General features: G+C 34.3%; 2 protein-coding genes across 2 annotated transcripts; one reads left to right on the plus strand and one right to left on the minus strand.

Annotated features, from left to right (window-relative positions):
* Positions 1 to 1710: 1710 nt before the first annotated feature.
* On the plus strand, positions 1711 to 7171 carry LOC125842329 (uncharacterized). The gene is made up of 11 exons (XM_049521606.1): positions 1711 to 1857; positions 2757 to 2890; positions 4088 to 4169; positions 4565 to 4635; positions 4735 to 4836; positions 4931 to 5020; positions 5458 to 5532; positions 5633 to 5665; positions 5779 to 5859; positions 6618 to 6677; positions 6768 to 7171. The coding sequence occupies exons 1-11, from the start codon at positions 1803 to 1805 to the stop codon at positions 6948 to 6950; spliced, it is 966 nt and encodes a 321-aa protein (XP_049377563.1). The 5' UTR covers positions 1711 to 1802; the 3' UTR covers positions 6951 to 7171.
* A 371-nt stretch (positions 7172 to 7542) lies between these two features.
* On the minus strand, positions 7543 to 10706 carry LOC125841530 (signal recognition particle 19 kDa protein). The gene is made up of 4 exons (XM_049520685.1): positions 10591 to 10706; positions 10253 to 10440; positions 8974 to 9073; positions 7543 to 7868 (listed from the first exon to the last, which is right to left on the minus strand). Exons 2-4 carry the CDS (start codon positions 10427 to 10429, stop codon positions 7738 to 7740), a joined length of 408 nt encoding a protein of 135 aa, XP_049376642.1. The 5' UTR covers positions 10430 to 10440; positions 10591 to 10706; the 3' UTR covers positions 7543 to 7737.
* Positions 10707 to 11711: the final 1005 nt, after the last annotated feature.

Below are 11711 nucleotides of genomic sequence, written 5' to 3' on the forward strand. Positions count from 1 at the left end.
TATATTCTCAATAAGTTGTGACGGTCTCATGTCTTGTCTAATCGCCTCTCATCAATATTTTTTCGATCTATCTGTATCTCTTTTGAATCATTCCTTAATAAAATGCATAAATTTATTTTTTTACTGTACATTTTTTGTATTAATATTCATCACTAGATCAATTACAATGAGAAAAAATAAACTAAATTCTCGAGCTAAGAATGATAAAATGATAAAAAAAAAAAAAAAAGATTACCGCTTTGAAGATGAGATTAGAAAAACCCTTTAATATTTGATATTGTATTATTAGTTAGGGAGATATTAATAGCTCGGTTGGTTGAGTATTTGAACTTTTACCCTATTGACGACTGACGAGAGTTCGATTCATCACATTATAACATACATATTTTTTTCTTAAATTAGAGAGGAGATTAAAAACGAAGCAAAAACCAATTTCTTTCAAAGTTATTTATTTTTTCTCCTTTTCTCGTGTATAGATATTAATGAATAAATTGAAAAATCGAGAATATTGTCAAAAAGGGTAACGCAGAAACCAGTCAAGTACTGTATCATTTTATGGCTAATTAATTTAAATTTGACGAATTTTATAATAGAGAACATAACATATTTAAAATTTTCAAAAATCTTTAAATAAAGTTAACGAGAATATTTTCAATTTTATAAAGTCACGTGGTAATTTTTCTTAACTTTCTACTAACCGTAAACTGTAACTTCGAATATTTTCCCAGTAAATTTGTATAATCAAACCATCGCAAAAAAACTCTCTAAGTATTGATTTGGTAGTATGTTATTTTTTTTCATCCCTATGTGATGAGTTTGCTTTAGCATGATTATTTTTTTAAAAAAAAAGGACTTTAAAACTTATGGTTTAAAATAAGTTATAAATATTTATGTGACTATAAATCATTCATTAAAGTAAAACAATCATTTTAAAATTAAATTGTTACTAAACATATAAATATGTCTTTCTTTTTAGAACTGACTAAAAAATAATGAGTCATATAAATTAAAATAGAGGGAGTATTAGTTTGGGTAAACATTAGTTGCTTAGTTGGTTAAGTGATTGAACTTTCATCTTGTTGGCGAGAGTTCGATTCTTCACGTTGTAACATATTTTTTTTCCTTAAATTAGAGAGGAGATTATGTAGTGGCGAATCGAACACTCACCAATAGGATGGGAGTTCAATTAGTTGACCAACTGAGCTACATGATTACCCGACATGAATAGGTTCAATATCTATTATATAATATAAACACATAAATTGATTTTTCGTCAAAAGAGTTTTAAATGAATGTCTGACTTTCTAGCTCCGCTCCTAAATAGAATAGTAAATAGCGTGAATATGTGATAATGAGTAGGCAAAAACTAATTTTCCCATTTAGTATTTATTTTTCCTCTTTTTCTCGTATATTGATTTTAATGAATAAATTGAAAAAAAGGAGAATATTATCAAAAGGCTAATACAAACCATCGTCAACTAATTAATTCAGATTCAGTTGGAAGAATTTTCTAACAAGACAATAACATATTTAGAATTTTCCAAGTCTCTAAATATAAAGATAAGAGAATATTTATAATTCTACAAAAATCGTGTGGCAGTTTTACTTAAACAGTAAAATGTAACTTTCAAATGTTTTTTCCCAGTAAATTTGTGAAATTAAATAATTGTATAACAAATGACTTTGTATATTAATAATTAAAGCATTCAATAAGTTGGACAAAAAGGAAAAGGTATAAGTTCGCCGGGAATATTGAAATTCAACGATTAGCTCCACCGGCGGCGGTTTCACGACACCGAAACATGGCGATGCAAACCGGCGTCGCCACTTCCAAAGTACTCATACTCGTCGGCGCAGGTGATTTCTCTGAATAAATATAGAGTTCATCAGTTTATATTCCGTTTATACTTGTTTTACTTTTGAGTAGTCAATGAAAAGGAAGGAAGGAAGGAAGAAAGAGAGATTCGTTTTGCTTCTGAAGCTCGAGGAAATTAGCTTTGTTTAGCTGATAATTTGGATATTGGAACCTTGATCTAACAGAAAGTGATTGTTTGAGTAATTTTATTAATAGTAATGGATAAATAACTATGCCTCAATCCCAGATAGTTAAGGTGGACTATATGAATCCTCTATATTCAGTCTGCTTTGTTAAGTTCCTACAGTATTCAGAGAACTCAGTATAGGCTTATTTTACATTGGCCGTTAAACTAGTATCCAAAACTTCCTTTATATCCAGGAATTTGGAGAAAAAACATTCAGGAATTTGTCAAAGGGTTTGCAAATTTTCTCCTCAGTTGTGTTGAGAGTGTGCAATGTTAAATATACACTCATAATAGCTAATGTTTAACCTTCAGGCTTGAGGGATTTAGAGGGGGAAGAAGGGGAGAGGGTGGGGGGTGCTTGTGCTTAATTGAAGTAAGAGCTGAGCCCCCTTCCCCTACAGGGCTGGGAACGAGAATGGAAAGCAGATTGTAGTCGTGGTCAATTCGTTGGACACAGACACGAACTCTTCTGTCGTGTTGCATTTCCTTTGGTGGACCGAACCCCCCCTCCCCTTCTATGGATTTACTTTTAATACTACCCTAGAGCAGAAATTTTATTAGGACACAGACACATGATATTGGATGTTGGGGGAGAAAGCAGTCTTGGATTATTGGCATCTTCAAGTTTTGTTGCAGTTCGAATCTGAGTTAATAGTTCCTTCAAATATCTATAGGTTCTTCCTTTGGGGGAAGACTAATTTGGTTGTGGTGTAGGTTTGACTGGGTCAGTAATATTGAAAAGTGGACGATTATCTGATCTGATCTCGCAGCTTCAGGAGGTGATAAATGGCGTGAATGCAGCTGAGACATCTCCTGGTAAATATGACACTGCTCTTCTAGCAGCTCAGGTATTGCATTTGTCTTTTTGTTAGTGAATTACATTTATCTCGTGCTTATCAAAGTAGATTCGTCGGTTGTTTTGAAGGAAAAGAAGATAAAGGTAAAAAACATACAATTTTATTCAAGACATTGTCATATGATACTTCAGATTTAGTGGCACAAGGTAGAGAGGGGAAATAATCAAAAGGGTTAGGGGAAGCCGGTTAGCCATGTCACAATGTTTATCATAAAATATACTTTGAAGCTCATTGGTACCATCTTCATTTCCTTCAAATAGAAGAAGAGGATATTATTATGTTGACCTAAAATAAATAAATAAATAAGAGCGTCTTTTGTGTAATAGTTTAAGCTTTTAATGAGGTAGTCACACAAATTCAACATGGTAGCATAGTACGTGACGTCCTTGGTTTGAGTCTCATCTCTATCCATCAGCGAAAAAATATTTATACGCTCATGACTCAAGAAATTTTTTTAGAAAAGAGGGCGTATTGACAACCTTGATAAATAAAAGTATTTCATTTCTAATGATTTAAGCTTTTAGACGAGCTAGTCAGTGGTTGTTAAGAAAATGGACATTGCACCTAACTCAACCCCTAAAGCTAACTCAAGAGGTGAGGATTATGCTAAGACTATATAAAGAGTCCAAATTTCCTTCCCATTGCAGATGTGGGACTCTTCGTCTTCACACACACATCCCTCACGCCCAAGGCTAGACGTTTGGGGTGTGGACAATTTTATATGGGGGTCCAATATTGGTAAACCATGACTTAGGATGGGATGAGCTCTGATACCATGTTAAAAAAATGGACATTGGGCCTAACTCATCCCTAAAAGCTTGCTCAAGAGTTGAGCATTATCCAAGACCATATAAAAGGTCCAAATTCCCTTCCCAGTGATGTGGGACTCTTCACAATGGTCAATACAATTCAACAACTTTGTAGCATTACTCTTACCAAAATATGTTTCATTGATGAACTTGACTTTTGCGCTTTAATGTGCATGGCATTTGTATGTAGCATTAATACTAAAATTGGGTCAGTTATATGAATCTTCTATGTATATACTTATCCAATGAATAAGGAAGTGGCAAGGCAGAGCTCCTTGTATATGTTAATGTGATGTTACAAATTAACAAGTACATGTTTCCTATGTAACTCCACTTGTTACCTGATCCAAGCCTTTCTTGGTTCTGATATTGCCTTTAGATTCGACAATTAGCACAAGAGATCCGGGAGATGAGCATATCAAATCCAATTACTATTTTCAATAAGGATTCTTCCTCCAGTGGTATGTTTTTGTCTTTTTATGTTCACTTTACATTGTGTCTCCCATCTTAGTGCCTGTGCTGATTTCTCTAGAATGGAGACAGCGATTTCTTAAATGGACCCGGATAATTAAGTTTTGAATTATGTAATGCCTCTCCTATTAAGATGCCTTTTTTCAACATGAAAGTGGAAGTTCTTTGACCCCAGTTTGTTTGTAGTCTGCCCAAGTCAAGAAGCATATTTCCTAAGTTTCTGTTACCCTTTCTTCAATATTGCTCTTGTTTATTACTTATCAAAGCACACAACTGCCCCTGTTGGGGCTAGAATACTAGTAACGTAAATACCCTACTTGTCCTTTATTGATGGATGATCCAGTTGAAGTAGAGCTGACATGGTTATGAGCCTTTGCTTTTTTAGGGAGCTATGGTTCTTACATTCTTCCAGCTGCTGCAGTTGGGGCAATGGGTTATTGTTACATGAAGTGGAAGGCAAGTATTCCCTGCTGCAGTTTATATCTATTGACACCTCTAGGATATTTCGTTATACGTTTGTTATAAATCTTATATGCTCTTACTAATCCTCCACAGGGTTGGTCATTTTCCGATGTAATGTATGTGACAAAGCATAATATGGCGAATGCTGTTGCATCTGTGTCTAAGCAGTTGGAGAACGTATCTGATGCATTGGCTGTGAGTCAAGATTTGTCAAGAGTTTCCTGGATTATCTGTGTAATATATGCTAATAGCTGTTCTCATACTTTTTTCACTGATATTTCTTTTGTAGTCTACAAGAAGACATTTGACTAAGAGGCTGGAAAACTTGGACTGGAAGCTAGATGAGCAAATTGAGATGTCAAACCTTATTACTAATGACGTAAGGAGAACAACATTTCTTCCCATTCTCCTTTTAACATTGATGTATTAGGAAGGATTCTTTTATCTTATGTGAGAAGTAGTTTCCTGTAACTCCTGTTTCCATACCTGCACACTAAAGGAAAAAAATATTAAGTTTTGCCTCAGTTATAATGAGAAAAAAATCACGAGGGGAATGAGGTACCAATCGAATTCTTCGTCAAAACTTGACAGATGTATAGCAGAAAATTACTGGGAGAACTTGCCACTACGAGCTGAATTTTGTCGGTTGCTTGTAAAATTTGAGGCCAGAATTTTTTTTTTTCAAGGGTAACGGTTAAGGCCAGAAAATAATTATAGCTGATTACTTGCTTGAATATCTTAGTCATAGATTTTATGCATCGAGGCACTGGGATACTTTCTTTGTCGGTGCTCAACATCAGATGTTTCTTTATGCAGGTGAGAGATGTTAAGGCTAATCTAAATCAAATTGGTTTCGATATAAACTTAATCCATGAGATGGTGTCTGGATTGGTGAGTACGTTGCTTGACAAATTGTGTCAATATGGCATTGCTAGTAAAGATCCGTTGGCTAGTCATTTTGTAATCTTTCAGTTGTTGCTCAATTTGGCAGGAAGGGAAGATTGAGCTTCTTGAGAGTAACCAGGTGAATATCTATATATGTCTACAACATACTTTTTGTCCCTTCTTCCTATGTTCTGTCTATTACTATTGCAGTTGCATCACAACTTGTGCTTGTTTAATATCCCCACCCCACAGGATGTGACTAATTCTGGTTTGTGGTACTTGTGCCAAGCTGCTGGGGGCATTAAGGATGTTCAAAATACTAAGGTTATTCAGGTATTTTTATTATGTTAATAGATGAAAGCTTTTTGACTATTGTTGTCCTTCCTCTTTATTCACTTTCTTTCTCCCGTAAGGAATACAAGCAGCTACTTAAGGTTTTTCTTGTCTTTTCTCTGTTGCATTTTGAATGAGTGTTTGCATTTCCAATTAAGGCTGTGATCAACGGCGACGCCTGTGTCTTTTCCATTCTGCTGAACAATGACTTTCTCCTTTGGTGCTTGGCAAATTATCCTATAAGATTTACTTGAAATGACTTGGTAACTGACCTAAACCATAAAAACTGTAATTGTGCTACTGCTAAGAAAAACTTAGGCTTCTTTCCATGATTTATGAAGATCATTTGATTGTAATCAGAACAAACACGATCTCTTGGAAATTTTGGTGTTTTTTTTTTTTTGGATAACCGAGAAATCTGTCTGTGACCCGCCCTTAGGACCAATCACAGCCTTCTAAACTCGGTTGATAATGGGTCCCGCCCGCCCCTCTACCCTTCTCCACTTAAATACCTGATTTCGCTTTGCATGGTGTGGGGCTTGAACCTGCAACCTATGCCACAAATCCTCCACCTTTTGCCACTCGAGCTAGGCCTTGAGGGCAAAATTTTGGTGTTTGTTACTCGTATTTGTTGGCTATGCATTAAAATGGAACTGCAGTTTTGCTTGGTGGGAAAATATTCCATTTATCGTTCACTATTCCTTCTTTTTCAAAACATAAAGATGTATTCTTATTTTGGCTATTGGAATTTTGGAAAGGGCATGGAGGCTAAGCTGATAGAGCATTCAAAGGTGACTCCCAAGGAAAATTCTGTGAAGGTACATTGGCTCTCTTGAACCTGATTTACTGGATTTGGTCGTCCGTTCAATTGTTCCTAATGTCTAATCATACAATGTATTGCAATTTAGGGGCTTGAATTCATTGTCGAATCTAATGATTCAAGTGTGCCACCAAAATCGGTTATGGATACAGAAGGAAAAGATATTATTGACAATTTTGCCAAAGGTCCAGTTGCTAGCAAAATGAGGATTCACAGATCTTATCCAGTTGGGTTGTCTTTAACAAGGAGCGTGCTGGGTCCAGGATTCTGATCTCAACTTTTCCTCTATTCAAAGTTGGAATACGTGGATGTGATTACCCGATTCATTTCGTTTATATTGATTCATGGTTGGTTGATTTGTGGCCTCTATGGTCACGTACAACATTATACAATACATACAAGGTTGTCTCTTTTTTCCCTTCCTTTCAAATGTCATATAAAGCTGTATTTGAAACAAAACAATATAATAAATGTATTTCATTTTGGTCATAGCCAAATTTGTCAATGGGTAACTTCTGGCTGACTACAGAGTCATTTTTTGTTATTATATGTTGTTTCTTGTACTTCGATACACTCTATCCTTTCCAAACCTTACATAGGGGATTCCATATGGTATGTTGTTATTGGGTAACTTCTGGGTAGAACGTGATCAAATTTGATTTTTTTCCGGAAATAAAATTTTCATTGCACAGTTCACCGGTATGTTGGACATTATAAACCAGATGAAGTATCAGTTCATGCCAGTAGCTCATATCATCAGTGCTGACTAGTTTGAGATTGATCCATATTGTTGACTCCAACTAATTTGGATAAAAGCATATGTAGATGTAATCAGAAGCAACTATTAACAATCAAGAGCTAAGTTTAGGCCGAAAAAATAACAAAAATGTCTAGATCGATGATACAAATATGGGACATTCTTCGATAGCTCATACATCCTTTCTCTTCTTTGCAACATCTCTCAAATCAAGTAAAAAAGAAAGGACTAAAATATTCCGAGATAAACAGATCTAAGATCTCTAAACAGTTTGAAGAAATTGAAATGTTGCCTCGTGAAACTATCTCTTCTTTCTACCTCCCTTGCCAGACTTTGAAGAACCAGCTGCAGAAGAGGCTGCAGGCTCCTGTTTCTTAGTCCTATTAGGATGTCTTCGAACCAACTCTGCAACATTGATCATCAGCTGTTTCCCTGCAATATACAACCCTAGAAAGTTAGCTCCTGTTTCAATTATTAAGCTTTAGAAAGGAAAACAAGTTATAGGAGCTTGACAAAGAAAACGAGGAAATATCCCCAAATACCACCAAAACCATCAGTTAAAGCTCTGACTGTATCATATGTTCTTTTAACAACTAGACACTTGTGTGTGACTCGATTTCTTTCAAAACACAACGACGTATCTCATAATTGAAAACAACCCCCACACATGCACAAAGCCTCATATTCTAGAGACTTATAAACCAAAAAGAATCATGAAGAAAAACCAAGTCGGTGAAAAAAAAACATGTACAAGTGTTTATGGTGCTCAACTGAATCCATCCAAAAATAATTAATACTAGTAGGGAGTTGCTTGGATACTCCTCCTTCACAGCCAATTTAGAATATTAAGTCAAAAGAATTAAGAAAGCATTTCCCTATTCCTCGCATGAAAAACAGTCTTGCAAGATCTCTTTTTTTAAAAGTAAAACTGTAAGACTTAAAGGAACTTTAACCTTCTAGAATCTCCTTTCTTATGGGTAAATAATATATTGTATAATATAGTTGCACTAAGCCAGTACAGCCTAAGAGAATTTTACAGAAAAATTAGAGTGTTGGAATGAATTGCGACCAAATAGAGATTGGGAGGATATAGAGAATTCATATACTCCACTAGTTTGGGGTTGAAACACAGTACGTTTGTTCTTTGTTGTCAACAGACATTTTTATGATGCAGTATATTCCAATTACACTACGTAGAGTGGCCTACGATAACATCAATTAAGAATGGTGGCTATAACTTCATAAAAATGGTGTAGAACAATTTTAGGTTATAGATAAATGGTATTCACTTCCATTTGAAATATTTAGCGTTATCACCCATATGACTTTCTTCCTTAGTTCAAGAACATAGACAATTTTCCATATAATCAAACAAGCTCATTGTTTAAAGCTTAAAAGAGAGTTTAATCAAAGTATGAAGTCACTCAACATGTTATGAAACTATAATGCTTTGCAAAAAGCTTTAAGAAAATAGAGGATAGAACAATGCTCCCCACTCCCCAAAAAGGGGTGGGGTGGGTGGTAGGGATTTTCTTACGTGAAGGAATGACAGGATTGTAAGGGGTTCCATCTTCCCGCTTTAGCAAAACTCTCACTCTTCCTCTTTGCATGAAATCCCGTGGATATGCCTTATCAAGCTGTAACAACCGATTTAGAAAATAACTATAAGCAAAAAATTTTCAATCTTATATGTTCAACGATTCAATAATTCAGAAAACATTAATAGAAACAATATTGCTCGCAAATTGTCATCTTTATTTTTTAAGGCACATCATGTACTTGAGAGACTTAAAGATGCTGCAGACATCACCACAATTAACTTATTTTGCACAAGTACACTTTGTTTTTAAACAGCTTACCACCGATTTCATTGGGAGCAATTAAATAAAAACACAACATTCTATTCAGAAATTTGCTCCTACAAGTAAATATTAACCCAACAAATCACACGGTGATTAACACCTTTACCAAAGTTCAGGAGATTTGGAGAACCTAGAAAGAGTGGTCGATTCCAGCTGCTATTCAAAATTCTAATCCTTGCACTTTTTTTTCCCCCATATTTCTTTATCTTTTGTTGCCCTAAAGAAAAAAAAAACGAAATACAATGAAACCAAAGGACTCATATATATAATATTAACTAGTTGGGAACTTGGGATGAGGACTTAGTTGTTGTTACAACGCTTGCATTAATTCCATTGTTTGTCATAGTCTGATTATTCTTTCTTTAATGACAATGGTATCTATCACAGCTTGCGTGCACCTCAACTAATTCCTACCGGCTGCCTCCCAACAACACAAGTAAGACTTAAACAGATGGGAAAAAATCACCCTAGTATTTTTTTCTTTGCTGGAATTTGAATCTGAAACATGGTTCTCCCCCACTTCATTGAAAGCCACGCATCTAGGCCACACCCTTGGGAAGTTAGTGCCCATAGTCTGATTATTCTAGATAGGTTTCTGTATGTTGTGTAGAAATGCGAGACTTAAGGAGTCTATGGAGCTCAACACAGCACTAATTTGCCTTTAAAGATGAACTATTTTAGCATTCCAATGAAATGAGCCTGCTTACAGCAGATAAATATAGACATTTATATCAATGACCTAACTATTTTGGGATCAATGCATAGTTGAGTCTTTGTTATACATATATCTTATCTTGCCCTATTATATAAGGTCAGGTACAAGTTCAAACTACATATACATAATCATAAATGATAAATATATAATCTTTGAATCAAGCAAAGCAAAAAAATTGAAAAAACAAACGGAAATATAATCTTAGAAACAAGCAAAGAAAAAACTGCAAAAAATCAAACCTCAATTGCACAAGGAATTTTGAGGAAGTTGCAGCAATCACTAATCTCAGTACAAGTAGGGTTTTCACAAGCTTTCGTCACACAAATTCTTCTTCCTTCCGCTATCGTCTTTTTTGAATTTATATAAACTGGATACAGTATGTTCCACTTCTTGATGTTCTTAATTTCACCATCCATAATTAAGATCTCTTCAAAACCCAAAAAAAAATTAAAAAAATTCAATCGATCGAAAAAAAATAACTCTTAATCATGACAGAAAATTCTCACAAAAACAAGTAAATTAAACTATGATTACAATCAAGTTTAACGTAAATCGATTAAAATGAGCAAAAATGTACCTTGATTAACGAGAAAAATGAAGATTGAAACGGTTGATCCGATCGAATGAGAAAGGGGATATGCAGAATTTCGGGTTTTGTTGGTATGCTGAAGACAGTTTGATTGGGCTGGATTTTTTTTGGGCTTTTTAGAGATGATTATGGGCTTTTTGTATTTAAGTCCAGTTCCTCTATTTGAGATGTATTCCAACATGGGTTATTTGTATTTTTGTCTGTATTTTGTGTTGGTCTTTAATTTTTATTTTTTGAAGTAAATAACTTTTTCGTGGAACATAAGTGTATATATTTGCATCATAATATTACACATGTAATGATCTTGCTAGGCATAAGTTTGATTTCAAAAAGTAAAAATAAGGATCAGCTCATTTGAAGGGGAAATGTGCGATGAAATGCTCCAACATTGCTTATGGGATATGAGTAGGGAAATTTCACAAATAGCCACTTGTAAGTCTATGTGATTGAAAAATAGTTATAGACATGAAATTTAAAATTTTAGTGGTGAAACTCATTGATATTGTCGTGAGATTTCACTTGTGAAATTTGAAGCTTCATGATAATGTGCATTCTTTTTCGTTCATTTGATTTAATTTCACTTCTTAACAAAAATTATATTTCACATAATTAACTCTAGTATATGGAAATCAGAGTTGCATATTAATTATTACAATCTTTCGTTTTACTTAGATAGAGGAGAGATTATATCTCACCGTAAGTCTTTTCCTTTTGAGTTCCAATGATTTACCCTCTTTACGGTACAATATCGTTGGAGTTTTCAAACTCATTAAGTCAAGTAATCGTTAAGGTTCTAATTCAGAAACTACGATTTGAATTATGATCTCTTGACCTTTTCAAGGTGTCCTTTTGGAGGTACTATTTTGTGTGCATGCATAAAAGCAAAAAAGTTTCTTTTAGTATTTTTTATTTAAACAATATTTGTTAATTCAAATTGAATCAATAATGACCATTATGATATAATTAAATATCTTTATCATTACTAACAATCATTTGTGTAAAATAATAAAGGGTCAAGTACCCATTCGAGTCCTTCAAAATTGTGTTTGCAATTTATTGGTTTCAAGTTCTAACACTCAACTTGTCGCATATTTGGACAAATTAAGTAG

This window comes from Solanum stenotomum, chromosome 10, assembly GCF_019186545.1.
Source record: "Solanum stenotomum isolate F172 chromosome 10, ASM1918654v1, whole genome shotgun sequence".
Classification (NCBI taxonomy): Eukaryota; Viridiplantae; Streptophyta; class Magnoliopsida; order Solanales; family Solanaceae; genus Solanum; species Solanum stenotomum.

Coding starts and splice junctions, on each gene's coding strand:
- LOC125841530 (XM_049520685.1), bottom strand. CDS start 10,429: ATGGATGGTGAAATTAAGAACATCAAGAAGTGGAACATACTGTATCCA. Junction 9,074..10,252: donor AAATTCCTTGTGCAATTGAG/GTTTGATTTTTT, acceptor CGGTTGTTACAG/CTTGATAAGGCATATCCACG. Junction 7,869..8,973: donor CAATCCTGTCATTCCTTCAC/GTAAGAAAATCC, acceptor TGTATATTGCAG/GGAAACAGCTGATGATCAAT.
- LOC125842329 (XM_049521606.1), top strand. CDS start 1,803: ATGGCGATGCAAACCGGCGTCGCCACTTCCAAAGTACTCATACTCGTC. Junction 1,858..2,756: donor ACTCATACTCGTCGGCGCAG/GTGATTTCTCTG, acceptor GTTGTGGTGTAG/GTTTGACTGGGTCAGTAATA. Junction 5,666..5,778: donor AGCTTCTTGAGAGTAACCAG/GTGAATATCTAT, acceptor CCCACCCCACAG/GATGTGACTAATTCTGGTTT.